This window comes from Triplophysa rosa, linkage group LG4, assembly GCF_024868665.1.
Source record: "Triplophysa rosa linkage group LG4, Trosa_1v2, whole genome shotgun sequence".
Lineage (NCBI taxonomy): Eukaryota > Metazoa > Chordata > Actinopteri > Cypriniformes > Nemacheilidae > Triplophysa > Triplophysa rosa.
The window spans coordinates 15,503,592-15,530,877 of record NC_079893.1 but is presented as its reverse complement, the minus strand read 5'-3'; the positions used below and the strand labels follow the sequence as shown (position 1 = coordinate 15,530,877).

Below are 27,286 nucleotides of genomic sequence, written 5' to 3'. Positions count from 1 at the left end.
GAGGTGTCGTTTTGGACACAAGTGCTGCACCGCTATCCAGTGCTGAAACTCTCGTCCGCAATAGTCCCAGTGGAATGACCGAAACTGTTGAGGCCATCAGCCCCAGTGGGCGTAAACACAGCCTGAATGGGACATTCTACCCTTCTGAAAAAGGGATAGACAGCTGTGAATCGGCCTCATGCGTTCCTCCGATAGAAACGCGTGATACAGGACTGAGTTCAGTCTGAGACCCAGGTAGATGAACTCTTGAGTAGGCACTAAGCAGCTTTTTGTCTCGTTCACTTTTAAGCCTAAGCTTTCCAAATGGGACAAGCACTTTACATCTTCGCCTGTTGACGTTATGGGGCAAAGAGGAGAATATCGTCCAAATAAACTGACAGACTGAGACCCGCTATTCCCAGTTCTGCAGGGGGATTTTCAATGATTTACACAAGTCTGTCTTAAACAACTGAAAAAAGGCTGGCTTTTTGTCTCGTTCACTTTTAAGCCTAAGCTTTCCAAATGGGACAAGCACTTTACATCTTTGCCTGTTGCCGTTATGGGGCAAAGAGGAGAAGATTGTCCAAATAAACTGACAGACTGAGACCCACTATTCCCAGTTCATGCTTTGGTGGACATGCAGCTGCACTCTTAAGCATTTAAGTCGATACACTCTCGGGTGATTGATACACACCCCGGCTTATGTGATATTTAATCATGATTGCTGTATAATAAGAAATTAGTAAAAAGTAAGGTACAATTAGTAAGGTACAATTTTAAAATTAAAGTTTGTTAATACATTAGGTATCATGACCTGCCACTTAATGTTTATTTATAGAAAATTGTTATTTGGTCATTCATGTATGCCCATAATACAAACTAATTATACACATTTTTACATGTTGAAACATGAACATTTATTAAATGTAGAACTTCATTAAGCAGTATTAATTAATAAAATGTAAAATAATTAAAAGAACACAGCTTTCCTGGGGCTCAGTGGTTAGATCATGGCACTAGCAATGCCAAGGTCATGGCACTAGCAATGCCAAGGTCATGGCTCATACCTGTGAATAAAACAGCATTTGATTCAACTGTCCAATTACTTTTGGTCCCTTGAAAAAGGGTGGAGCTCATATTACAGAGCTTTAATTCCTAAAGTCTTCAATCTGGATGTGAATACACTTTAAATACAGCTGAGAGTGTGCACTTTAAGACAATATCCATTAAACTGTAAATCGCATACACTGATATACAGCTAAAATAACAAAAAATGTGCTCCTGTCCAAATATTTATGGACCTAACTGTATATACTGTATATGTAAACATTTGACAAAAACACAGCATTTAATGCACAAATTGTTGTTAAAAAAAGGTTAGCTAGGTACCTGGAAGTGATGCTCCATCACCTGAATCTTCCCCTGCTCTGGACACTTTTTCAGAGAATGATTTACATACTGTAATAAAATCTCCACCATCTAAAGAAGAGGACAACAGATGAGTTGGTCACATTGTTTGCAGAGTGTAGGTTTATGGTAATTGTTATTTTAACAAAAATTTAAATTTGTAGTGGTGGAATACAACTTTTACTTTGTTACTGTACATTTTTCACCTATGTATTTACTTCACTACATTATAATGCATAGTATCATACAGTACAATTATATTCCACTCCATTTCGTAAAAACAATGTTCCTCATTACTTAACTGAACACCAGTGTTGGGCACATTACTTTAAAAAAGTAATTAGTAATAGTACACAAAAAGTAATTAGGTTAGTAACTGAGTTACATCATCATAAAAGTAACTAATTACCAGGGAATGTAACCATTTAAAAAATTGGATGCCCCCAATATTAAATATGTTACATGAATGAAATGGAAACTAAATAGAATTAATTATTTGTATAAAACATTGTACACTTATATTTTAATGTTGCTGTGGGTCAATGTGAGAGACGTCTATTAAATTCAATATTTTATATATCAATATATTAGTATTGTAAATATTATCATTACTATACTGAAACAATAAAGCACAATAGCATAGTTCAGGACTTTTACTATTTATTGCACAGACCACAACTGGTCAACAAATAAGTCTAAAAATAAATTATGCTTCCAAAAACGTACCAACTTCACAAATGCTAGACATACTGTAGGCCTACTGTTCTACTTATTATTCGTTGTTTCTTACAAAAGTAAACAGTTTAATAACAAGAAGTGTTCTAAATGTTTAGACTGCTGTCCAGTATGGTAGCGAAATGTTAGTTTGTGCATACTTTAGATTGCATTTTAGGAGACGGAAAATATTTAATTACTATCAGTTATTGTTTTGCCTCTTTCTTCCTGGGCATAAGTTGCACGTTAAATACACATTCCTTGTGTTTCACCATAACGAGGGAAAAGTAGTGCTTATATTTTCAGTTCATGAAAGTAACAACTTGTTGCTCTTGCCATCGCTCTCTGACCCCTAGGCAAGGCATTGGTGTACTCTCTCTGTGCGACTGTGTGAAAACCCGCCCTACTTTGCCTCTGATTGGAAAAATATGAAAATTTACTTTACCTAAGCCAGCCAGCCAGCCACCCACCTCTAACAGGATAGAATTTATGTACTATTCTGAAAGAGACTTATTGTTTCTTATTTTGTAAGAAAAAACTTATGAGGCAACAACCTAACACTTTCCCAAATTTAGGCCATTAACACGTTTGGCACAATAAGCAGTAATGTAAGGCTTAGTGGCAATATCATTCAAAAGCAAAGAGCGAATACATAAAAGAAATTACCACAAATTGTATCAGTTGAGTTACTTATAGGTACCTCATATGACATCACCACATCTATACATAAAGAAACTACAACTGGATTAAAAACAATTGAAAACTCATTGGGAGTCACAAGAAAAGTAAAGTGTGAAATAAACCCTGCATGGGTCATAAGTAATCCCTGAGCATTAAGTAATTGACAAACTAGAACAATACCTTTATCAAAACAGCGTTAAAAAATATACTTTTGTGCTTATGCAAGATACAACAATTATTCCATATACTATAAAATACCGCTCTGGAGCAAAGTTGTGTTTGTAGATCATCTTCCATACCAACAAATTTGTGTATGAAAAGCAGACAACTTAACAGGTAGTTTGTCACCCTTATAATCACACATTCAATTTTGAAGGTTCTTAATGATATTTTCATATATTGTGATTCGGGTGATTTTGCAGTCCTTGTGCTTCCTTGTCCAAGGATCCCCAGTCCAAGGTGTCGATGAAGCGTACCAAGTTTCGTACCGATAGATTGATAAATGTTTGAGATACGGCCTAAGATCCATTTTTGGGTCAACTTTGAAAAGTTTGCGGCATCGTAACTTGAGCAACAGCGAAAATCTCAATCGTCTCAGCCAATTTTCGTGACAATCAGTCACAATTTCTAGGACTAGAAGCGAAAAAACGCAATACTGTACTTTTTGAGATGGCCGCTACTGTAATGGGCGGAGTCTGAGAGCGCTCCGCCCCCTTTCCGCTGTCGGAGCAGCTTTTCGTATGCTATGGGGTGCCCGGTCTCAAAACAGAGACTATCGCATTGGATCGTTGATGCGATCGCCTTGGCATACTCGAGCCAGGGTATGGAATGCCCTATTGATGTCAGAAGCCATTCAACAAGAGCTATAGCCTCCTCATGGTCCTGGTCTAAGGGAGCGTCCATTCAGAACATTTGCACAGCGGCTGACTGGCCTTCACAGAACACCTTAGCCAGATTTTACAGCTTGGATGTATCCTCTCTTGCTTCCCGAGTCCTCTCTCCATCTACGGCTGCCTCCAGCAGTTAGTTGCACCCAGACTGGGTCCAATCAGGTCGTTTAGGCCGAGAGCCCGGGCAGGAGCGGCGACGGTAACCGGTATTATGCTACTATGCTGCCTCCGCTCGCTGGGCATATTGGGGTTATATTATGCCATGTTGTTGGACCGGTTTGTGCTTTTTTGTTGCCCTAGTCAGCACGGCAATTTGTGTGTTCTATATTGTGTACCATGTGCTTCACTGTATCACCATGATGCGAGGCTTTGTTTGCTCTGCTTAGGCCAGTGGTCAGCAACCTTTGCGACCAAAATAGCCATTTTGGGCCATCTCCCACCTAATAAAATGTGTCTGGAGGTGCAAAATATTGGTAACTTTTAAATTACTATAACACAGGTTGTTATGCATGTAAGGTAGTAGTTACCCAGTTGCACCACAAGGTGGCAATATAGTGAGATTTTTATTGTATTTAGATGTTAGCTATTTATGCCGGCTAAAGACTTAAAAGTTTGGTTTAAAGACGAAAAAGGTACCAAGCAGAATGTTTTCTCAACATTCCATTTCTAACACACGCATACAGTGTTCAGGGCCGTCTCACATCTGTCAAAGCAGAAATAAAACCGTTGCTCTCTGTATGTTTTTTTCTGTCATCTCTGGTTGATATGTACATTGCATGCACTTATTTCGTCTATTCTAATGAAATATCTAAAAAAGCAAAGACATTTACCCAGCCAGGGTGTATGGCTGGGTAAATGTGTAAGCTTTTTCTGATACTTTGCGAATAAATTAATTTACAAGCTTTCCTGTAGCTCAGTGGTAAGAGCATTGCGTTAACAACGCAAGGTTGTGGGTTCGATCCCAGGGGATTGCACATACCTATGTATAAATGTATTGGATAATGCAATGTAAGTCGCTTTCAAGCGTCTGCCAAATGCATAAATGTAAATGTAATTATCTCATGGCCATAAGTAACGTGACTTCACCAAACAGGATTTAGAGCAAAGGTAGCGTAAATCAAACAGTTTAAGTGACCAAGTATATGAGCTGAACACAGAAACCCCCTTACAGGTGAATATATATGGTTGTTAATTAAACTCTACTCTACATGAACATAATGACATAAACAATGACACATGAAACACAAACGCACTAGGGAGCGCGGAGAGAGAAAAAGTCTTTAACAAAGAGGTACAAACTTAATGCAGCTATTCTATATATAGAATCGGATACTTGCAAGCTATGTGCTGGACCAATATCCGTATGCGCGTGTAGAGATGGAATTGTTCAAAAGGTTTCAGAATGCAGTCCAGCTGGAAAGTTCCGGCCCTCGTGACCAGCAGCGTGGCTCATCAAGGGGTGCGAGGCAGCAGAAGTCCATTGTTCCTTCTTCCCCCCCAATGGGGGGAAAAGGGCAGTCTCCGAAGAGAGAAGTTCACTTCTGCTCAGTTGACATTAGCTTATTTCTTGCCCAGAGGTCAAGTGTCATTAAACTGGTGGCGAGGGACACGTCTGATGATTGGTCCTTCTTGCCCCCGCTCATCTCGACTCTGTGAGTGATGAGGGAGTCCCTGTCTACAATCACAGGAAGTCCCGTCCAGTGTGGCAGAAGTTTCTTAGACAACAGATGGGAGGTTGTCTCACATAGCTGGGCAAAGTTATGACACCAATTCTTGTCACCCACATCAGGTTCCTCTTGTGAATCTTGCCGGGTGCAGCATGCTCTCTGGTCTTCATGTTTTCTGCAGTGATTACAGAGCAAAAGCAGGTGTCATGCTCCGGTGTCTTTCATTGAAGTACTGGTGAGCGGTGTAGGGTGTGACAAGGTTGAAGTCTCTTGGCTGGCACTTTGGATGTTGTAGTGGTATTGTCTGAGCTTAGGCCATCAGATCAAAAAGAGACACACCCGTCGGTTGGTTTGAGGTCCCTTTGATGGCGGTGGACACAAGGGGGCTGTTCCCATCCCAGTTTACATGTTAACAGACACATACTTCTCCAGCGTACTGCTCGTTGTTCAGTTGGTTCCTTACACTTAGCCGGCTGAGACTGGTTCAGAGAATGGAGTTAGGCTTGTATGCTTGTTGGTTTCCAAAACCTCTGTGCCTGATGTCGGTCCTGGAGTGGGCGTTTCTGTCTGAGCTGGTTATCAGTGGCCGTCTGAAAATGGAGAACATGTGGAGGTGTGCTGTGATGCAGTGGTCTGTCTCGTGGGATGCTGGGTGGTACTCTACCCGCTTGGTGAACTTGCGTGTGATTGTAAAAAGTCATGGTTGCCCCTTGTTGACCTGGGCACAGGTCACACACAATCTTTCTTGATGTTCTACCCTGGGGAGGTGGCTGTTTTGAATCATAGTGAGGGTGTAAAATTTGCTGGTTGGAGCTAGAATCAACTCAACATCTACTGATGTGCTCTGTCGCTGCATGCCAGGGCAGTGCGCCACTTCTTTGTGTGTTAGTGGCTTTGGTGTCGTGGTGTCTGGCCCATGGTGCGTCGTAGGCATACATCAGCATGACCCCCCTTTGTTCCTGGAAAGCTGCACGCCGTGGCGCTGTGTTGTTACAGGAACAGACTAGAGGATTTTGCTTATCAGACGCAGCAAGGTTGGACATCGTGAAAGGAAGGTGTTTAGCATCGCTTGTGAGCGTTGGTGGTTGCTTCGTATTTTAGGCAGAGCCAGTGTGGGTGGGTGGGTGTGATGCGGGCGGCGTGAGGTGGTAGCTGTGGCTTAGAAGCAATGCTTGGGATGGGCGGGTGGGTTTTTGGTGACCACCGGTTGCTGCAAAATGCCTGTTTTCACAGGTTTACTTGAAATGTTCTTTGACCTTTTCCCGCAGAGGAGTATATCGTGTTCCTCTGTGATGACACTAGGTGTCTGGAACAGGTGTTAATGCTCAACTGGCTTATGATTTGCTATTTTTCTTGCCAAGTGATAGCGTGTGAAACTTAGCTTAGCCTACTTTGAGTCTATGCAGGTAAGAAATTGTCTGATGGAGTTTTTTTTGTGAGCTGTTGCGATTTGAATGATTAATCCGGATAGTTGTCACTTGTGCTGTGATGTTTGGGGCCCCAGCTTGAAGTGTTGCAGTGGGACAGGCTTGTCATTTTCCACAAAACACCTGCTCTGGGTGTGCAGTGCCTCACCATTGTGTCGTCGACCACGTGGCTTTGTGTGCATGGGATCTGTGGTGAGGAGGCGTTGACTGTTAGAAACATCACAGGTTGGTGGCAGGTCTCTATGGCTACCTTCTGTGTTCTGATGTGAATGGAACATCGCTGGATGGCTTGTGAAGGAACAGCTCTTGTCATCTGGGTGCTCGGGCTGTGGTAAGAGCCGTGTTCAGCTGGTGCTCGGCTACCCCCCTTTCGTTCTGGTCACGTTGTCAGTGTAGACCAGTGTTAAGGCAGTGTTTGGCAAGTCCAGCTTTCAGATGGACCCCCATTCAGCAAGGGTAGATCAGGCAATGTGGTGAAGCGCAGGTGCCATTTGGTGCGTACATGGCACCGTCTTGAGCGCTCATTTACATGAGTGGGCAGTTCTTTTTAACATTTCACAAACCTTGTAGGTGGTGTTCTGTGTAGCCCGGGATGCAGCTAGCTTGGGATGTAATGTCATGTGATTCTGTGAGTGGGGCCGCATAGTTGACATTAGTTCTGAATCATTGTCTTTTGTGAAGAGCAGCTCTAGCACTGGCCGTTTATGGCAGGTGCAGGGCGTTGTCCATGTCCTTAGGGTGGTAATCCGCTGTCATGCTCTTCATGAAGGCATTGTTCAAAGTCTTTGGTAAATGTACTCACTTGTACAGTATGTCACTGCAAAAGATGACTTATTCAGTAAAAAGGGGGTGGGGCTTCCAGAGTGGGCCATGCTCCACGTATTCCATTGAATATGTGTGGTTCAGGGCTTGGTCACACTGTTTGTTGAGCTGAACAGTGACCCCTTTTGGTGAATGGAGGTGCTACACTCTCATTTATTCACCAGAGTGCGAAGCTCTGGGCTAGTCTAGTCTGGCAGAAAGTTCTCGTACTTGACAGGGCCCCCATGGGGCTGTGAGGTTCGCGAGAACCCGGAAGTAGCAGGTTCAGCATTGGTTATTCCATTTCAAGTTCAAAACACGGGTGTCCTGGGCCATTGCCATGGTTGACAGGCATGAGTCCAATGGAAACTGCGTGCACTTGACAGCAGAGGAAATGTTTGATGCTGGTGTTGTTGTGGAGAGCGTGTGAACAGTGCAAAGCTGATGTCTGAGATATCTGCCCCTAGTTCCGTGCCTGCTATCATCATGTCACTTGTTGATGTGCCTTTGGCAGGTAAGGGCAGGAAACGTTTGGGTCGTCGGCTGGTTTGACCTTGAGACTGAGTTCTCGCGACCGGCTGAGATGTCATGCCTAACTTTTGTGACCTAGCAATGCATTTCAGACGAGTTGGCTGGCTGGGAAGCGGAAGTTCCCGTACTTGAGCCCAATTCTTTTGTAATGGTTAAAGTCTCTTAGAGGATCAAAACAATTCAGCAGGTCTTCGCTGGTGAAGAGAGAGCGTGTGTTTATTTGTGATATGTACATGGGGTTTACATGCTTGTGGAGCTGCTGGTCAGGTGTGTGGGAACTTCTTGTTTCAGTCATACCTCAGTTGATGGCCGTGTGTATGTCTCGGCTTGTTCTGGGTAGTCAGCAGTCTGGTGAGATGCGGCCTGGGTGCCATGCTCATCTGGTGCTAGGATGACTGTCTCTGTGGTTGACAAGCAGGTTGCAGAGATCTGGACATCTTTCTCAGTTGAAGGGCATTCTGGAGGCTTGTTCATTTCTCATGCCACTCGTGGTCAAAAAGAGTCTGATTTAGATTTTTTACATCCTCCTGGTGAGGATTTGTGGAATCAGCTCCTTTGATGTCCTCAGGATCTCTGCTGGTTCAGACGTAGATGCAATGTTTTGCTCTCTGGACAAGTGTCGATGACTGTTGGGCCGGAACGGGTCAGTGGCTCCTAGGTTGCCAGCTGGGTTTCCACGGGCGTCATCTTTCGGGTCGACCGACAAAAGTGGTCAGCTCCATGTTGTCTCAGGGCATCCGCTCTGGTGCTTGGCTGTTCCTGGCAGGCTGTAACATCTGCTGAGTCTCTGCTGAAGATCTGCTGCTGTGGTGCACCCTCCAGAGTCAGTTCTTTGTGATGTGTAGAGATTTAAACCGTCTTTATGGGGGCAGCGCTATGTTCTCTGTAAGCTTAATGGGCTGAGTTCCCCAGATATCAGGTGATCTTGGCGGAAGAAGGCCGTAGTGCTTAGGTGATGACTCACAGTGTGATGCGGATTTCTGAGGCAGGAGAGTTTTGCGTTGAAGTCTTCTTCCCTTTCGGCCTGTTACGTCGTCTCATGTAGGCTCGGATGCTGGCTGTAGCAGAGGTGTTGTAGCTGCTGTAATCCACTTTGACAGTTTCTGACTGCTGGCATAGGAGCTCTGGTCCTCTAGGCTGGAGGTGATCCTAAGCAGGTGATCTGTCTTGTGTGGTCACACTGGGCAGTGTTCCTGCCTGAGAGTCAATGTTTTGCAGGTAGGAGTTTGTTGTGGCCTCCTGCAGTGTTCAGAGTGACAGCGTTAAATGGTGACAGCTGTCATGTTTCTGGCCAACTTACTGTGGTCTGTGGGGACACGCAGGGTGTGTGTCTGCAGGTTCTTCTGGATGGTTCCTGCCCCACCCCTCTGTGTTTGCTGGCTAGGAAGGTGTGAACAGTGGGCTTTGGCCCACCCTTTCGCAGCTTTGGCCTTTTCGCTGGGGGCTGGCCTGTTTGTCAGGAGAGATTCTGTTGCTTCTCCTATCTGTTCACCTTGTAGTCTGCAAGCCTTTCAATTCATCAGTATGATGCATGATGTTCAGTTCATTTTGGTTCCATTGCTGAGTCATGGCTTGGACTTTAGCATGGCTGCTTGCAGATGGCCTTTATAGGCCTTGGCCGTGGCATTGTTGCTTTTTTACCTGGGCCATTATGAAGAGAGCTTCTGCGTGTTGGAATTTTCCTAACAGCTCCTTTCTGGCATCTGCTCCAATTGCTCTCTGCGCTCAGTCTGTGTGTTGCAAAGGACTCTTGCAGCTTTTCATCTCCTCCTGTAGCTCCTGGTCCTCTTCATCCGCTGTCATTTGCAGGTCCAGCTGGTCTAGGCGGTTCTGCACGTGATTCTGGCCCCTTCCGGCTTCCGTCGCTTTGGCTCTAGTTGGACGATCTGGTCGTGGTCACCGATGATCCTGGCTGTGCACTTCAGATGGGTTTGTTGGCTCTCTGTAGTTGAAGCTCTGGTTTGGATCGTGGTCCCTTCGCCGGTTTAGGTCGTCCGACCAACTGCTCTCAGCGCAGTTGCCTGGTGCCACTGTTGGTCCCGGGCAGGAGTCCATCGCAGCGCTTGGCCTGGTCGCTGGCTGGTCTGGCAGGTGACAGGACTGGAAAGTCTGAACATATTGAGACACAGGGGAAGAGAGAAAGGCACAAAGAGCAAGATGCAAGTCCGTACAGATCTACTGAGCTAAATATATTGGCTATGTGTTGCACACTTAACTGAGTTGGTCAGTTAGTGACGCAAACTAAACGCTCATTATCCTAGCCGTGAAGGCGGGAGCAGATAATTGGTGTGGGTGAACATAGGAAAAACTATGACTAATCTGGCTGAAGAGTGTATACCTAGGAGGTCATTCTGTGACTCAGGCTATTCAGTTCATCAACATAATTACCATGAATTTTACTGATGTTCAGACAGGTTCAGTCTCCGATAGGAAAAGAAAAACAAAATCACATAGGAGAAGAGAGAGAGAGGTTAGGATAGAGAAGGAGGGTTTCCATGTTCGGGGGTGAACTGGCTCCACACTAAGGTCTATGACAGGGCCCGTAGTTAGGGGTCACTATGGAGTCATAGCAAAGTCAGTTAAATCATTATCATATGAATAACTGAAATAAAAAAATTATTAGGCGATTGAGAGTTACTCCTAAACACCTTAAAGAGTGCAATCTGATTGTTTTGATCAAAGTTAAAATTTAATTAAGTTGGTTTAATTAAAATCTAAGTATTATCAAATTCAATTATAACTGCAAGGGAGAAAACGTAAGAAACCATGGGGAGAAAGAATATTTACCGGGAGCCAGAGCGCCTGACATGAAGTCAAATTTAAATGTGCTGGCTAAGGCTAATCGTAAATTCAGTAAGATTGTTATTCACGTCGGCACAAATGATGTTCGACTCCATCAATCGGCGATCACAAAAGATAACATCAAAGAGGTGTGTGAGCTCGCAAGCATGCTGTCAGACACTGTAATATTCTCTGGCCCCCTCACTGCTTATCGTGGTGATGAGATTTATAGCAAATTATCATCACTAAATGGCTGGTTGTCTGAGTGGTGCCTGCAGAATGATATAGTTTTTATAAATAACTGGAAGAGTTTTGAGGGCAGACCTGACCTGTTGAAACGAGATGGTCTCCATCCCTCCTGGGCTCGGGCTTCCATCCTGTCTAGAAATATGGCAAAAGTCTTAATAATACTAATGCTAAAGCTTGACTCGCTGGGGCCCAGGTCAGGGAGCAGAAAGAATGGCTTAACCAACTGTCTGCTTGCCGTCTCACGTCACAGAATACACAAAATGTACAACATGTAATAATCCCTTCTCCCAAACATCACAAAATAGAGACTGTGTCTGTCCCCCGGATTAGCAAACATAAAATAATGCGTAAACCTCTTGAAAGTAATTTAATAAACGTTAAACAAATTAAACATGAACAAAATACAGATAATCAACTGTTACGACTCGGATTGCTAAATATTAGATCTCTCTCTAATAAAGCACGTTTTGTTAACGATATAATAACAGATCATAAAATAGACATGCTCTGTTTCACAGAAACATGGGTAAAACCAGATGATTATATTACTTTAAATGAATCTGTCCCCCAAGATTATTATTATAAACACGAGCCTCGTCTAAAAGGCAGAAGGGGAGGTGTCGCAGCACTTCACAATAACTCTTTTAGCATTTCCCAGAAGTCTAACTCTAAATACAATGCTTTTGAAGTCATGGTACTTCATGTTTCAACACCTAATACTAAGGATAAAACATTTTTAAAATTTATTCTAGCTATTGTATATAGGCCTCCAGGGCACCACACAGATTTTATTAAAGAATTTGGTGGGTTCTGGTAGTTTTGGATTTTGGTAGTTTCAACTCAATTATGCTCCTTCCTCCAAAGGAATGACATCAATGAAGAATTCCAGTCTGGATTTAGAGCATGTCACAGTACAGAGACTGCTTTGATCAGAGTTACAAATTATCTGCTATTGGCATCTGATCGAGGTTGTATCTCGTTATTGGTGCTGCTAGACCTTGCTAGACATCAAGACTAGATTACTGTAATGCACTGTTAGGTGGTTCCCCTGCTGGATTATTACAAAAACTCCAACTGGTCCAAAACGCGGCAGCTCGAGTTCTTACACGTACAAAAAAGTATGACCATATTAGCCTGGTTCTGTCAATCTTGCACTGGTTACCTATAAAGCATCGCGTTAACTTTAAAATCTTGCTTATTACCTATAATGCCATACATGGTTTAGCTCCTCAGTACTTGAGTGAACTCCTATTGTATTGCAACCCTTCACGTGCATTACGCTCTCAGGTGTCCTGTCAGTAGGTAATACCTAGAATTTCAAAATCAAGTGCAGGTGGTAGATCCTTTTCCTATTTAGTGCCTAAACTTTGGAATAGTCTTCCCTGCACTGTCCGAGAGGCAGACACACTCTGTCAGTTTAAATCTAGTCTAAAGACGCATCTTTTTAATCTTGCATACACTACACTTCCATAATATAAATCATTTGAGGGTTTAGGCTGCACTAGTTAGATCAACCGGAACCAAAAACACAACTGATGTACTTGTTGCATCAAAGAGTGCAGAACAGTACTCTACTCTCAGCCAGTCTTGTCTCATTATTCCAAGGTTAACACAGCGAGCAGGATGCAGTTCATGGCCTGACCTGATGGCAGAGCGGAGACCTGACAAGAGCTGAGATGATAGAGCTGGATAAAGAAGGACGCGGTCACTTGACACGTCTTCACCACAAATTCTCAAATGCTATTAGAATATAAATGATAACCTTAAAACTATAATTTACCTTATTAGTAAGTTTATTTATTTTTATTTAGCCTTGTTGTGCAAGCTCAGTGGAGCTTGTGCAGAGGCAGCAGCTTTTGCCAGAGGGGAACTGGAATCCCCTGGTTGGGCCTGGGTTCTCCTGAGTTTTTTTTCTCGATTAGAGTTTTGGGTTCCTCGCCACCGTTTGCATACTGTTCTTTTGCACTATTTGCCTGGCCGGGGGGCTGCTTTAGAATTTTAAAGTTTTACTTAATCAATATTGCATATAGGAATTTATAGTCTGTTGTATTTGACCTGTGCTTCTCTCTCCTTTATCTTAAATGTTTGCTCTCACTGTGTGTGCGTACTTGTTTGTGTACGTGTGTGCATGCGTGCGCGTCCGTGTGTGTGTGTGTCTATGTCTATGTGTGTTAGTACGTGTGCATATTGTGTGTGTGGAGTGTTTTGTATGTGGGTATGTCTGTCTTGTGTGTTTTCACCTGATTAGTAATATAAATCATAACAATACTTTTATGCATTCGTCCAGCGAATGCATCAATGAAATTATATACTTTACATTATTTCATGGCCATAAGTAACGTGACTTTACCAAACAGGATTTAGAGCAAAGGTAGCGTAAATCAAACAACCAAGTATATGAGCTGAACGCAGAAACCCCCTTACAGGTGACTATATATGGTTGTTTATTAATGTCAGGCTCTGCCTGTTAGTTTGTTTATTTTTTATGTTTTACTGTTGGATTGTTTTTCCCCTTCACTTCTCTCCCGCCTGGTTCCCCATTCAGCTACTAAGCGGCGTTAATTACTCACACATGTTTTCCATTTGTTTTTCCCTCTATTCTAGCCACGGCTGTCCCTGTTCTCAGCGTGGCGATGTATTTGTTGGTTGCGAGCATTATGCCATGTACTAATGCTTTTGTTCTCTACTCTACTGTTCACAAGGCAGGATTTAATCTCCGCGTCTCTCCCCAGGGAGGCGATAACTGAGAGGGCCGGTTTGGACTGTTTTTCCCATTCGGCTTTTTGCCTCTAGTTTTACCTTATGGATACCGGCGCTATTCTCGCCCCACTGGAGTGAACAGTTGGTTTTTTTTCTTGTTGGTTTTTGTTGTTGTTGCTGCCAGGAGTACCCTGTCACCTTGTGTTTATTTTGGATTTACCTTTTTGGTTTTTTTTGTTGTTTGGAATAAATTCTCCATTTAACCATACCTGCATCTGAGTCCTTGTCACGTCCATTACAGTACATCGCCACACAAAGGATGGACTCAGCAGGAGAGACAGATGTCCGCCAAGCTGTCATAAAGCAGTGTGCTATTGGGTCGTCAGCAGCAGGAAGTAGCGGAGATCCGACAATGCATAACTACCATGCCAACCACGAATGTCGTCGACGTCTGCCCAACGACCTGTGCCTTTACTGCACTGATCCTGGACATTTAGTGGCGGTCTGCCCACTCAGCAGACATCATCCTGGCGACATGACTTCCCGTAGGGTAAGCGTTACTCCTGCCAGCCTTCTCTCTCGCAGCCGTACTGTTCTCCAGGCAGTCATTCAGTGGAGGGGAGGGAGCCACTCAGTGTAGGCCCTCATAGACTCTGGAGCGGAGGGTGATTTTATTGACATAGAACTTGCCAAGAAGTGGAGAATTCCCGTTACTCCACTCACCAAGACTATCGAGGCAGAAACACTCTGCGGCACCCCACTCACCGACATCACCTCCACCACTGAACCTGTGTCGCTCACCACTTCCGGTAATCACACAGAGGTGCTCCAGTTTCTCCTAATCCATTCACCCTCTGATCAAGTCATTTTGGGTCATGCTTGGCTGTCGAAAAATAACACTCACATTGACTGGAGAAACAATGTTGTGTGTGAATGGAGTGTTTTCTGTGCGTCTAATTGTTTAACTACTGCTTTGTCTCCCTCGATCTCTACCCCTCTGTTACAGGAGGATCCTGTTCACCTCACGGGGTACCTGCCGTTTATCATGATCTTAGAGCGGTATTCAGTAGGTCTCGAGAGGCATCTCTTCCTGCGCACCGCCCGTACCTATTACCTGGCACCTCTCCACCTAAGGGTTGCCTTTAATCTCTCTCTGGTCCCGAGAGGGAGGCTATGGAAAGGTACGTGGCCGATTCCTTGTTGACCGACATTATTCGTCCCTCTTCTTCTCCGGCTGGGGCGGGGTTTTTCTTCGTGGAGAAGAAAGATGGTTCCCTTCGCCCCTGCATTGATTACCGGGGGCTGAACGACATCACGGTCAAGAATAGTCACCCATTGCCTTTGATGTCGTCAGCCTTCGAGCTCTTGCAGGGCGCAACCATCTTTACGAAGTTAGACTTACGCAATGCTCATCACTTAGTCAGGATTAGGAAGGGGAACAAATGGAAAACCGCCATTAACACTCCCACAGGCCACTTTGAGTATCGAGTGATGCCTTTTGGCCTGTCGAACGCACCGGCGGTTTTTCAGAGGCTCGTCAACGACATGCTTAGAGACATGGTCGACCGGTTCGTTTTCGTTTACCTCGATGACATTTTGATCTTCTCACACAACTAACGAGACCATGTCCAGCACGTCCGGCGAGTCTTAGGCCGGTTACTTGAGAATCATCTGTTCGCCAAGGTGGAGAAATGCAAGTTTCACGCACGGTCGGTTCCGTTTCTGGGATTTATTTTGTCGTCTGAGGGTATTCGGATGGACCCTGCCAAAGTAGAAGCAGTTGCTAATTGGTCCACCCCGGTGAACCGCAAGGCGGTCCAGCGGTTCGCCAATTTTTACAGGCGGTTCATCCGAGGGTTCAGTCAGGTCGCTCTTCCCTTGTCGGAGCTCATCTCCACTTTGAGACGTTTCGAATGGTCCGAACGAGCCCAAACAGCTTTTGTTAAACTAAAGAATCTTTTTACGTCCGCCCCATTCTTGTTAATCCTCACCCGTCTCGTCAGTTCATTGTGGAGGTAGATGCTTCGGAGGCAGGGGTAGGAGCGATCTTGTCCCAACGGGCCGCCCCAGACGACAAGATACACCCCTGTGCGTTCTCCCGCCGGCTCAATTCCTCAGAGCGGAATTACGGCATCGGTAATAAAGAGTTGTTAGCCGTGAAGCTTGCGTTGGAGGAATGGCGCCACTGGTTGGAGGGCGCCAAGGTTCCTTTCCTGGTTTGGACCGACCATAGAAACCTAGAACACATCCGCTCGGTCAAGCGACGGAACTCTCGGCAGGCTCGCTAGACTCTCTTTTTCGGTCGTATTGATTTTGTCATTGCCTACCGTCCGGGGAGTAAGAACGGTAAGCCGGATGCACTCTCGCGTCAATTTGAGGTAGAGACTACTTCCACCCCCCCGGTGTCCGTTGTTCCCCCCGGTCGAGTGGTTGCGGCGGTCACTTGGAGGGTGAAATCGATGGTCCGCGAGGCGCTGAATGGCGTTACTCCCCCGGCTGGTGTTCCAGAGAGCTTATTGTTCGTTCCTCAGTCGGTCCGAACCAGCGTCCTCCAGTGGGGACATTCCTCCAAACTAGCTTGCCACCCGGGAGCTTCTCGTACCATCGCGCTTATTAAGCAACGGTTCTGGTGGCCCTCCATGGCGCGGGATGCTCAGGAGTTCGTCTCGGCCTGCCCAGTCTGCGCGACCAATAAGACTTCCAACCGTCCCACGGCAGGACTCTTGCGGCCGTTACCTACCCCTTCGAGACCTTGGTCCCACATTGCCATGGACTTCGTCACGGGACTTCCTCCGTCCTGTGGCAACTCGACCTCTGCCCCTCCGCCCCCTAGGCTCATCGAGGGGTCGCCGGCCTACACAGTACGCCGACTCCTCGATGTAAGACGGCGGGGTAGAGGCCATCAATACCTGGTAGACTGGGAGGGCTACGGTCCGGAGGAGAGGTGCTGGATCCCCGATCGGGACAAATTGGACCCCTCCCTTATTGATCGTTTTCTCCGCTCGCAGGAGTAGCTGTCTGGATGTGCCATGAGGCACCTTTGGGGAGGGGATTCTGTCAGGCTCTGCCTGTTAGTTTGTTTCTTTTTTTTGTTTTACTGTTGGATTGTTTTTCCCCTTCACTTTGCTCCCGCCTGGTTCCCCATTCAGCTACTCAGCGGCGTTAATTACTCACACCTGTTTTCCATTTGTTTTTCCCTCTATTTTAGCCACGGCTGTCCCTGTTCTCAGCGTGGTGATGTATTTGTTGGTTGCGATTATGCCATGTACTAATGCTTTTGTTCTCTACTCTACTGTTCACAAGGCAGGATTTAATCTCCGCGTCTCTACTGCAATAACTCGATAACTGAGAGGGCCTGTTTGGACTGTTTTTCCCATTAGGCTTTTTGCCTCTAGTTTTACCTTACGGATACCGGCGCTATTCTCGCCCCACTGGAGTGAACAGTTGGTTTTTTTCTTGTTGGTTTTTGTTGTTGTTGCTGCCAGGAGTACCCTGTCACCTTGTGTTTATTTTGGATTTACCTTTTTTTTTTTGTTGTTTGGAATAAATTCTCCATTTAACCATACCTGCATCTGAGTCCTTGTCACGTCCATTACAATTAAACTCTACTCTACATGGAAAACATAATGACGATCACATAAACACAAACAAAACAAAGAAACATGAAACACAAATGCGCTAGGGAGCATGGAGAGAGAAAGAGTGAGAAAAGAGTGAGAAGAGAGAGAGAGAGAGAGAGAGAGAGAGAGAGAGAGAGAGAGAGAGAGAGAGAGAGAGCATGGCAGCGACTTCTGAACACCAGTAAAATCATCTTTAACAAAGAGGTACAAACTTAACGCAGCTATTCTATATATAGAATTGAATACTTGCGAGCTCTGTGCTGGACCAATACCCGTATGCGCGTGTAGAGATGGAATTGTTCAAAAGGTTTCAGAATGCAGTCCAGCTGGAAAGTTCAGGGCCTCATGACCAGCCGCGTGGCTCATCAAGGGGTGCGAGACAGTAGAAGTCCATTGTTCTCCCCCAGTGGGGCGAAAAGAGCAGTCTCCGAAGAAAGAGACGTTTTCACACAATTTTTTTGTCATTACATGCTTACATTACAGAAAACTCTGTTTTTCAAAAGTTTTTGGCTACATACTGTTTAATATATATATACACACACAAGTATGTGTATGCTTTTGTGTTTATAAATACATTATTATATTATGTAAACACATTTTTTTATTATGGATGTGATTAATGCGATTAAAACACTATTTTTTGTTGTATTTGTCAGGTTTCTTGTCAGTTAAATTAGTTAAATTAATTATTTATTTTAATTTTACAATGGGGCAAGGGTGCATGAAGTCTTCCTTCTCTTTTTGTCCTTGACTGATCACAAGCCTGAATATAAGCATATACCATGTTGTTTAATAATGTTGTTTTATTTGTTTCTCTGAGGGTTATGAGAGATTAGGATTTACTCATCTGTCTGACCAAAAAAAGTATGACAACAGTGCATTCAGGAAAGTGAAAACACGTACTGTAACTTGTTTGTTGAAAACACATTAGACATACTGTAACTTGCACACTTTTAAAGTAAAACTGTTACTTTTTCGTGTCAATCCATGTGCATTTTTGCCATTATCCTTAAATGCACAAGTATTTACCCAATCATTATTAAATATTCGGGTCTTTAGCGACCCGGAAAGTTTATCTAACACCGTGTTTACACCAGACATGCTAGACGCGACACGACAAAAGACATTAGAAACGCATCAGAACCCATTATAATTTTTAATTTTGTCCACTCTGGATTCGGCGCGATGCTATAATTTATCATTATGGAATTGTTAATGAAAAATTAGGACAGTTTTGTAGTCCAAACACACTTATCCTATACAAGGTCAGGGGAGGGTTGGAACCTATCCAAGCATCTTGGGTCACAAGCAGGGTGCAAACTGTAAAGATGATCAGTCCATTGCAGAGCACTTACAGAAACAAACACACATTCACAGACACACACACACTCACAAACATACATCTAAGAGTAGTTTAGTGACTTTGGTTTACATCATCTGCAAATTTTAAGACTGTGGGGAAAACTGGAGTACATTAAGAACACCCACACTAACACAGGGACAACATGCAAACTACGCATAGAAGGCTCTATGGCTCAGCCGGGCACATCTCAGGAACCCTCTTACAGTGAGACAACAGCAAGGTTATTTTAGTTTACTAAAATTAAAACTTTGAAAATGTTTCTGTTCACCCCACCTTTAAAAAAAATTAAGGAGTATGAATACTTTTGCAAGCCACTGTAATACTGTTTTCTAGTACAGTATAAAGACTGTTTCAGTTGGTAATATTTTTTACATACTTGCCATGCACATTTTATCATTAAGGGATAGTTTACCCAAAATGAAAATAGTGTCATCATTTACTGTACACACACACGTCATATGTCATATATATATAGGATGATGACAACACGCACATCGACAAACAGCACCCCAAGCCCAGTCACAAAAAAATAATTTAATTTATGCAATTTGCATGGGTCTTCCCACCGAGGGCAAAAAATAAAAAAATCCGCATTTACAGAAAAAAATATTCAAATGAATGGTCTTACATTGGCTCTGTTAACCTTTTTTCCATGGAAGCTTTCATTTTTATGCATAAATGCACACAGTACTGTTAATCTTATATCCATACAGTATCTCACTTAAGCATGCAGTCTTAAAAGTTCCAAAAGAGAAAAAGTTATAATTGATGTACAGTATGGTAATCTATGTAATAAAACCAACAATACTGGTTATCACTGACATGGTAATATTTTTTCTGTACTTGATAGTATAACTAGACTTAAATAATGTATTGTAATTTCTATTTTAATCTCAAAGGTCTTACCTTGTCTGCAACTACACATTTTCTTTTAGCAGGGTCGTCATACAGACCTGTTACATAAACACATCAAAGTTTCATATTCTAATATCAATTTATCTTAATAGAGCGTTCAAATAATTTCAGCACCTTATTGTAGCTGCATAGTATTCTAAGTGTTTAACAAAATCACATAATACTGTATCTATTCAGCAGCATAGAAACATAATATTGGAAACGCAATTCACTAGTTGCACAAGATGGCACCAGTGAGCATTTGGGATGCCAGAGTCGGAAGAGTAATTTCTGGTGGTATAACACTGTATGGGAAAAGGAGGATTTTTGGCTGGCAAATATGGGTGTTTTTTAGATACTAAATAAAATAATAAAAAGTAACATATAAGTGTTATGACAGATCCTCTTCACATTGTTGAGCACTTTGTTGAGCCAAAACAACTTGATAGTGTTATACAACCGGAAATTAGTCTGCAGACTCTGGAGTAACAAAAGCTCACCGGCGCCATCTTGTGAAACTAGCCTATAAGTGATTTGACATTTTATTTTAAAGTCGGCATGAAACGGAAGTAGCAATTGTCTTTTTTTCCGTATTGTGACTTACACCTGAGTAAAACGACTTCTGAAAAGAGAAAAAATGTAGGGCGGGACTTCATCCACTGAGAACTGATTGGATCGTTGAAAGGTGAAAGTTTTGAACGCCAGTTTGCAATCTGTCAGTCATCGCAGACCTGTCCTCGCACCATTCCTCATGACCAGAAGTGAAGAGAAGTCGTTTCGAGAGGTGGAGGAGATTAACGTTTTTGATCAAAGATTACAAGTGCAATTTTTTTTTTTTAAATAATGATGTGCAAGGATAAGAAATGTATACTAAATACTGCATCAAAGTAAATACTGCACCACTGTGTAAAACAAATAGAATTATCATTTTTTATTTCATGCCGACTTTAAAACTGATAAGGGATAATAAAACGAAAACGTCTTGGTTACGGATGTAACCTCGGTTCCCTGATGGAGGGAACGAGACGTTGTGTCGAACCGACAGAATGGGGTTTGTCTTGAGAACCTATCATCTTCTGAGTATTTAGAAAACGCCAATGAAAATTGGCGAATTAAATTTGCATGCCGGGCTCCTCCCCGGATGTCCGGGTATAAGAGGGAAGCCGGCGTGCTCATTCATTCACCTATTGGTCTGAGGAGCCTAAAGCATCCTCCCCCGACCGCTGGGGTGGGCGGCCAGTGTTGTGGCATGAGGGACACAACGTCTCGTTCCCTCCATCAGGGAACCGAGGTTACATCCGTAACCAAGACATTCCCTTTCTGTCGGTCTCTCGACGTTGTGTCAAACCGACAGAATGGGGTTCCTATGGAAAACGCCACAGCACTGAGCCGCGTCACAATCTCTGCGGAGCGACGTTGACTGGCCTGGGCGAGTCAGACGAAGACGCTAACGCGAAATTATGACCCTCCAGTGGAGAGGAAGGGGGACCCAGAGCTTTACACAAAGTTGGGAAGCCCCTGTCACCGGCCGTCACGGGCGGAGGCCTAGTTCTCTAAATGGCGAGAAGCCGCCCGGCACCATACGGGCCACTGGGTAAGCATTATTCCCCCCTGGGGGAAAAACGCGGCAGAGGCCACTACCTACCGTAGGGAGGAATTAGTGGAGACACCACATGGTCTCACCATCAGGGGAGAACTCATGGGAGGAATGTGCGGACTGCAGGAGTTAACCGCAAGGTGGGAGTCCACCTGGGGAGGTCATGGGTTGCCAAGGTGAGAACCATTCATGAGGATACATCAGACGGAACAGCCCACGGAGGGGGTGTTACCACGTCTGGAGCACTAGGTCCGGTTAGAGCTACAGTGGGGCAAAAAAGTATTTAGTCAGCCACCAATTGTGCAAGTTCTCCCACTTAAAAAGATGAGAAAGGCCTGTAATTTATGAGAGACAGAATGAGAAAAAAATCCAGAAAATCACATTGTCTGATTTTTAAAGAATTTATTTGCAAGTTATGGTGGAAAATAAGTATTTGGTCAATAACAAAAGTTCATCACAATACTTTGTTATATAGCCTTTGTTGGCAATGACAGAGGTCAAACGTTTTCTGTAAGTCGCAACAAGGTTTTTACACACTGTTGCTGGTACTTTGGCCCATTCCTCCATGCAGATCTCCTCTAGAGCAGTGATGTTGGGGCTGTCGCTGGGCAAGACGGATTTCCAAAGATTTTCTATGGGGTTGAGATCTGGAGACTGGCTAGACCACTCCAGGACCTTGAAATGCTTCTTATGAAGCCACTCCTTCGTTGCCCGGGCGGTGTGTTTGGGATCATTGTCATGCTGAAAGACCCAGCCACGTTTCATCTTCAATGCCCTTGCTGATGGAAGGAGGTTTTTACTCAAAATCTCACGATACATGGCCCCATTCATTCTTTCCTTTACACGGATCAGTCGTCCTGGTCCCTTTGCAGAAAAACAGCCCCAAAGCATGATGTTTCCACCCCCATACTTCACAGTAGGTATGGTGTTCTTTGGATGCAACTCAGCATTCTTTCTCCTCCAAACACGACAAGTTCTATTTTGGTTTCATCTGACCATGACATTCTCCCAATCCTCTTCTGGGTCATCCAAATGCTCTCTAGCAAACTTCAGACGGGACCGGACATGTACTGGCTTAAGCAGGGGGACACGTCTGGCACTGCAGGATTTGAGTCCCTGGCGGCGTAGTGTGTCACTGACGGTAGCCTTTGTTACTTTGGTCCCAGCTCTCTGCAGGTCATTCACTAGGTCCCCCCGTGCGGTTCTGGGATTTTTGCTCACCGTTCTTGTGATCATTTTGACCCGACGGGGTGAGATCTTGAGTGGAGCCCCAGATCGAGGGAGATTATCAGTGGTCTTGTATGTCTTCCATTTTCTAATAATTGCTCCCACAGTTGATTTCTTCACACCAAGCTGCTTACCTATTGCAGATTCAGTCTTCCCAGCCTGGTGCAGGTCTACAATTTTGTTTCTAGTGTCCTTTAACAGCTCTTTGGTCTTGGCCATAGGGGAGTTTGGAGTCTGACTGTTTGAGGTTGTGGACAGGTGTCTTTTATACTGATAACGAGTTCAAACAGGTGTCATTAATACAGGTAACGAGTGGAGGACAGAGGAGACTCTTAAAGAAGAAGTGAGAGCCAGAAATCTTGCTTTTTTGTAGGTGACCAAATACTTATTTTCCACCATAATTTGCAAATAAATTCTTTAAAAATCAGACAATGTGATTTTCTGGATTTTTTTCTCATTCTGTCTCTCATAGTTGAAGTGTACCTATGATGAAAATTACAGACCTCTCTCATCTTTTTAAGTGGGAGAACTTGCACAATTGGTGGCTGACTAAATACTTTTTTGCCCCACTGTATGTGGGAGATAACTCAACTGTTCCCCGGCCTAAAGGGGCAGGGCTGCTCTGCCCAGCCTGTCCCCTGGAAGGGTGCTTAGTGATGGATGGAATGCCTGTTCTTTACCCGAGGGGAAAGAAGTGAGGCGGGATCGCCACTGCTCCCCCCGGAGGGGGAAGGGCTTCTGTAGGCGTACGCCCTACCGGCTGCCGGTCCCACACCTTGCCAGGATGCGGGCTGACACCGGTTCCGCGTGTAGGTATTAGAACCTCACAGAGTTGTTGGGCATAGCCCAACCCGCAGCTCTGCAGATGTCTGCCAGAGAGGCGCCCTGAGCCAGTGCCCATGAGGGGTGTGCCTCACTCCCAACGGGCAGGGGCGAATTGAGATCGGTATGCCATAACGAGGGCATCCACGATCCAGTGCGCCAGCCTCTGTTTGGAGACAGCCCTCCTGCTGACCTCCTGCTGAGGATGCGCTTCTGCGTGATCAACCTGAAATGCAGCTATTGTGTAGGTGCCTGTTCAGAACACACAGACCCAAGATAGGGCGCAACCCCCTGCCTTTCTTGGGGACAATGAAGTACAGGCTGTAAAACCCGTTGAACATCTCGGCTGGTGAGACGGGCTCGATCACTCCCTTCACCAGAAGGGTGGTGACCTCGGCCCGAAGTACGAGAACATCCTAGCCTCTGACTGAGGTATATTGGATGCCCTGAAACTTGGCGGGAGTGAGGCGACTGGATCTCGTAGCCGAGACGGATCGTCTTCCATAGACAGCCTGACAGTCTGGGAAGCCGGACAGGCTCCCAGAATGAGACGGGGACTAAAGGTACGATCTTTTTCATCGTACCCCCGGGGGGTGGTTCGATGGCTAGCAGTACGGATTCCTTGCCGGGGGAGGTCCCCGGGGAGGAGATCGGCTCTGCTGTTTTTCCTGCCTGGCGACTGCGCAGCTCAACGCACTGTCTGACTGAGAGTGCTGAGGGCTGGTGTTTATACTCGACTTCGCCATGACGCAACGTCGAGTTTGCCATTCACCATCGTGCAGAGGGTGGGAGCGGCTGTGATAACCCAGAGAGAGAGGAAACTCTCCTTTTTTGAGAGTAAGTGGGCGCTAGCCCCCCGGAGGGGGCCAGCAGATGGGTAGACGGGGCAGGATCCGTCCCTATCCGACTCGATGCCCCTGAGGTCTTCCCATGAGGGCCGCTTCACCGCGGCTGCTGATGGGGCGATGGTCTCCTCTTCGTTGTTTCCTCCAGGGGGGGCCGCCTGAGTGGGGGGCGCCAGATTTGGAGGGCGTCGAAAAGGACCAGGGCTGCTGGGAAGCAGACAGTGCACGGGACTCGACGGCCGAGGCGGCCGAGTCGCGGCACGGAGGACTGCTTCTTTACTGTCGAGAACCCTCCACGGGAGGCCGTGTGCGGGTCTCGCGCCCCCCGACGGGCAGGGGTGAGCGGGGCCGCTGCGGCTTGACAGTAACACCAACCAGCCCCCCCTTGCGAGACGGGTGCGTCGAGAAAGCGGACTTTCTCAACATTACTCATCTGTGCAAGGTTCAGCCAGAGGTGTCTCTCCTGGACCACAAGTGTGGACATCGTCCGACCCAGGGCCTGCGTGGTCACCTTGGTCGCCCGTAGAGCGAGGTCGGTGACGGCGCGGAGTTCCTGCATAAGCGCTGGGTCGGTCTTACCCTCGTGGAGCTCTCTCGAACGCCCTGGCCTGGCAGGAGCCCTAGCGTGGAGAGAGGAGGCAGCTTGGTCCGCCGCAATGTAAGCTCTCGACACCAGAGATGCCGAGACACCACATGCTTTGGACGGGAGTCTAGGTCGAGCCCCCCCCCAGGTGGCCGCCGCCTACGGGCACGAGTGCACCGCGGCGGCATACTCCACTTGGGGGACAACGACGTATCCTCCAGCTGTCTCAACCTCGAGGGAAGAGAGGGTGACGGAACTTTGTTTGACGTGAAACGTGCCGGAAAGGGGCGTTCCAGGTCTTACTAAGTTCCTCATGCACTTCCGGTAAACAGGGCACTGGGGGCGGCACTCAAACCCGAGGTGCCATGTAGCCAGCCGCGAGCGCCGGGAAAGGCAGTGCGGGCACTGCAACCCAACACTCATGGCGGCCCGGGAAAGCATGGCTGACATTTCGACGTCCGCTTCTTCCTGGGCTCGACCACCGAGGGAGGGAGCCCGTGGAATCGTCGGAGTCGGATGGCAGTACGTCACCCCCCGATGCTGCAAGAGACATCTCATCATCACGCATCGTGTCCGAATACGTGATTGAGGAATAAGACGGCAGACCGTCTCCTGGGGAATGGTCAGACAAGCGAGACGAGGTGCGAACGGTCCGTGAGCCAGTGGCTGGCGGATTATCGCTCACAGTAAACCTCATATCACCCTCGCTGCTTGCTGTAGCGGACGGCAGGGCCGTAGTCCTGCCGCCACGGAACGGGGAGCAAACGAGGTGGTGGCTGAGTCCCGTGGGAACACAGCCACCCGTGACGCAACGTCTGAATCATCACCGCCCGCAGTGCGGGCAGGACGTATCCACAACGTCTGCCCCAGCGTACTGGAAGCAGGCATAGTGTCCGTCCCCCTCCTCGATGAGTGTGTTGCACCCATGAGAACAGCGGGACATGCCACGCTGGAGAAATTTGCTCTTTTAGAAAGGAAATTTGCTCGAACACCTCCGGAACTGCCGAGACGGCCAGGGGAGAGTCACTGCAGGAAGGGACTGTCCGCTGTCCATGTCGTAGATTCCAGCAGAAAAATGATCACCAAAGATCGTAGAGAAGCTCATCAGATGCGTAGGCTCTGAAGAACAAAAGGTGAATGAATGAGCACGCCGGCTTCCCTCTTATACCCGGACATCCGGGGAGGAGCCCGGCATGCAAATTTCATTCGCCAATTTTCATTGGCCTTTTCTAAATACTCAGAAGATGATAGGTTCTCAAGACAAACCCCATTCTGTCAGTTCGACACAACGTCGAGAGACCGACAGAAAGGGAACTAACATTTTTATTTTAATTAGAATTTATGTTATTATTGTGTGTACATTACTAAATAAAAATTAAATTAAATTTTCCATTTTGGCACATATTTAGCATACAGTTTATATAATTAAATAGTTCATCTGGATTTATATTTTCACTTTCACATGTAATTTATTTAAATTTGCCAGACCATTCGTTCCATTCACTGAAATGGCACACTTTTGAGATTCACATTGATAAAAATACACTACAACTATAATCTCAAAAATTCAAAAACGAACAATTACCATTGTTAAACAATTTGTCGCCTTGGAATTGCAAGGTTCTATCTGCGTTCTAAGTAGTTCTGAGATATTAAAGTATAATATAAGTGCTTGCATTTCATACAGCAAAAATGATATGGGGAACCAATCTCTTTCACACATGAAAAAAACAGACACCTTAAATGCACAATATCAAAATCCTCTGAAATTTGTAAATGGGGATTTTTGTAACGGGTCAAACGCAGATAGAACCTTCTAATTCTGGAGAAAAAACTTTCTGCTTAAAATTATAAGGTTCTATCCTGCAAAACATTAATTAAAGCAATCATTTGTAAGCAACAAACAATTTACATCTATTTTTTGAAACATGAAATTAGCATTGTAATAATGTGTTGACATGTATAAAAAGTTACGGTGGACACATGCTTTGAAATCTGAAAGCTGCAATCATTTTCCAAGAAATCAAAGCATTTTTTGAGATAATCACAGACATACCAGTTGGCTCATACAGTTTTAGAAGAATAATATTTTAATTAAAGATAAAACAGCAGGGTCTCACCAAGCACAGCTTTAGCAGTACCCTCATGGAAAGACCAGGCAAGTGAAAGAGCCTCAATGCATTTCTCCTGCTTCAGCAGATGGTCTACACGCTGCAGGAAACAATAACAGTCTTAATACATTCTTTAGCAGGCTAATCATATATGTTAATTAAGTGCCATAAAACAATGCCTTACCTCACGCCAGTTCCTCAAGGTCATGATGTGCACAGACTAGAGAAAACAACACAATGATTAGCCACAAATCATTTCACAAATCAACACTTGGAAGCAGTGATGCATCAGCTAGGACATCACAGAGAGCAGACCTTAGTGAATATGAAGGGCTTGCGTGATGTGTCATTACCACAACTGCTAAGGAACAGCAGCGCTCAGTCAAAAGGTTACTAA

At 45.3% G+C, this 27,286-nt stretch overlaps 1 protein-coding gene across 1 annotated transcript in view; it reads right to left on the bottom strand.

Moving 5' to 3' along the window:
- LOC130552577 (vacuolar protein sorting-associated protein 8 homolog) overlaps positions 1-27,286 on the bottom strand; it is a 293,391-nt gene that overhangs the window by 216,141 nt on the left and 49,964 nt on the right. The window contains exons 15-18 of the mRNA XM_057330929.1: positions 27,074-27,109; positions 26,899-26,989; positions 19,717-19,763; positions 1,369-1,458 (exon numbers count right to left, since the gene is read on the bottom strand). Coding sequence (XP_057186912.1) covers positions 1,369-1,458; positions 19,717-19,763; positions 26,899-26,989; positions 27,074-27,109 — 264 coding nt within the window. The remainder of the gene's footprint in view (positions 1-1,368; positions 1,459-19,716; positions 19,764-26,898; positions 26,990-27,073; positions 27,110-27,286) is intronic.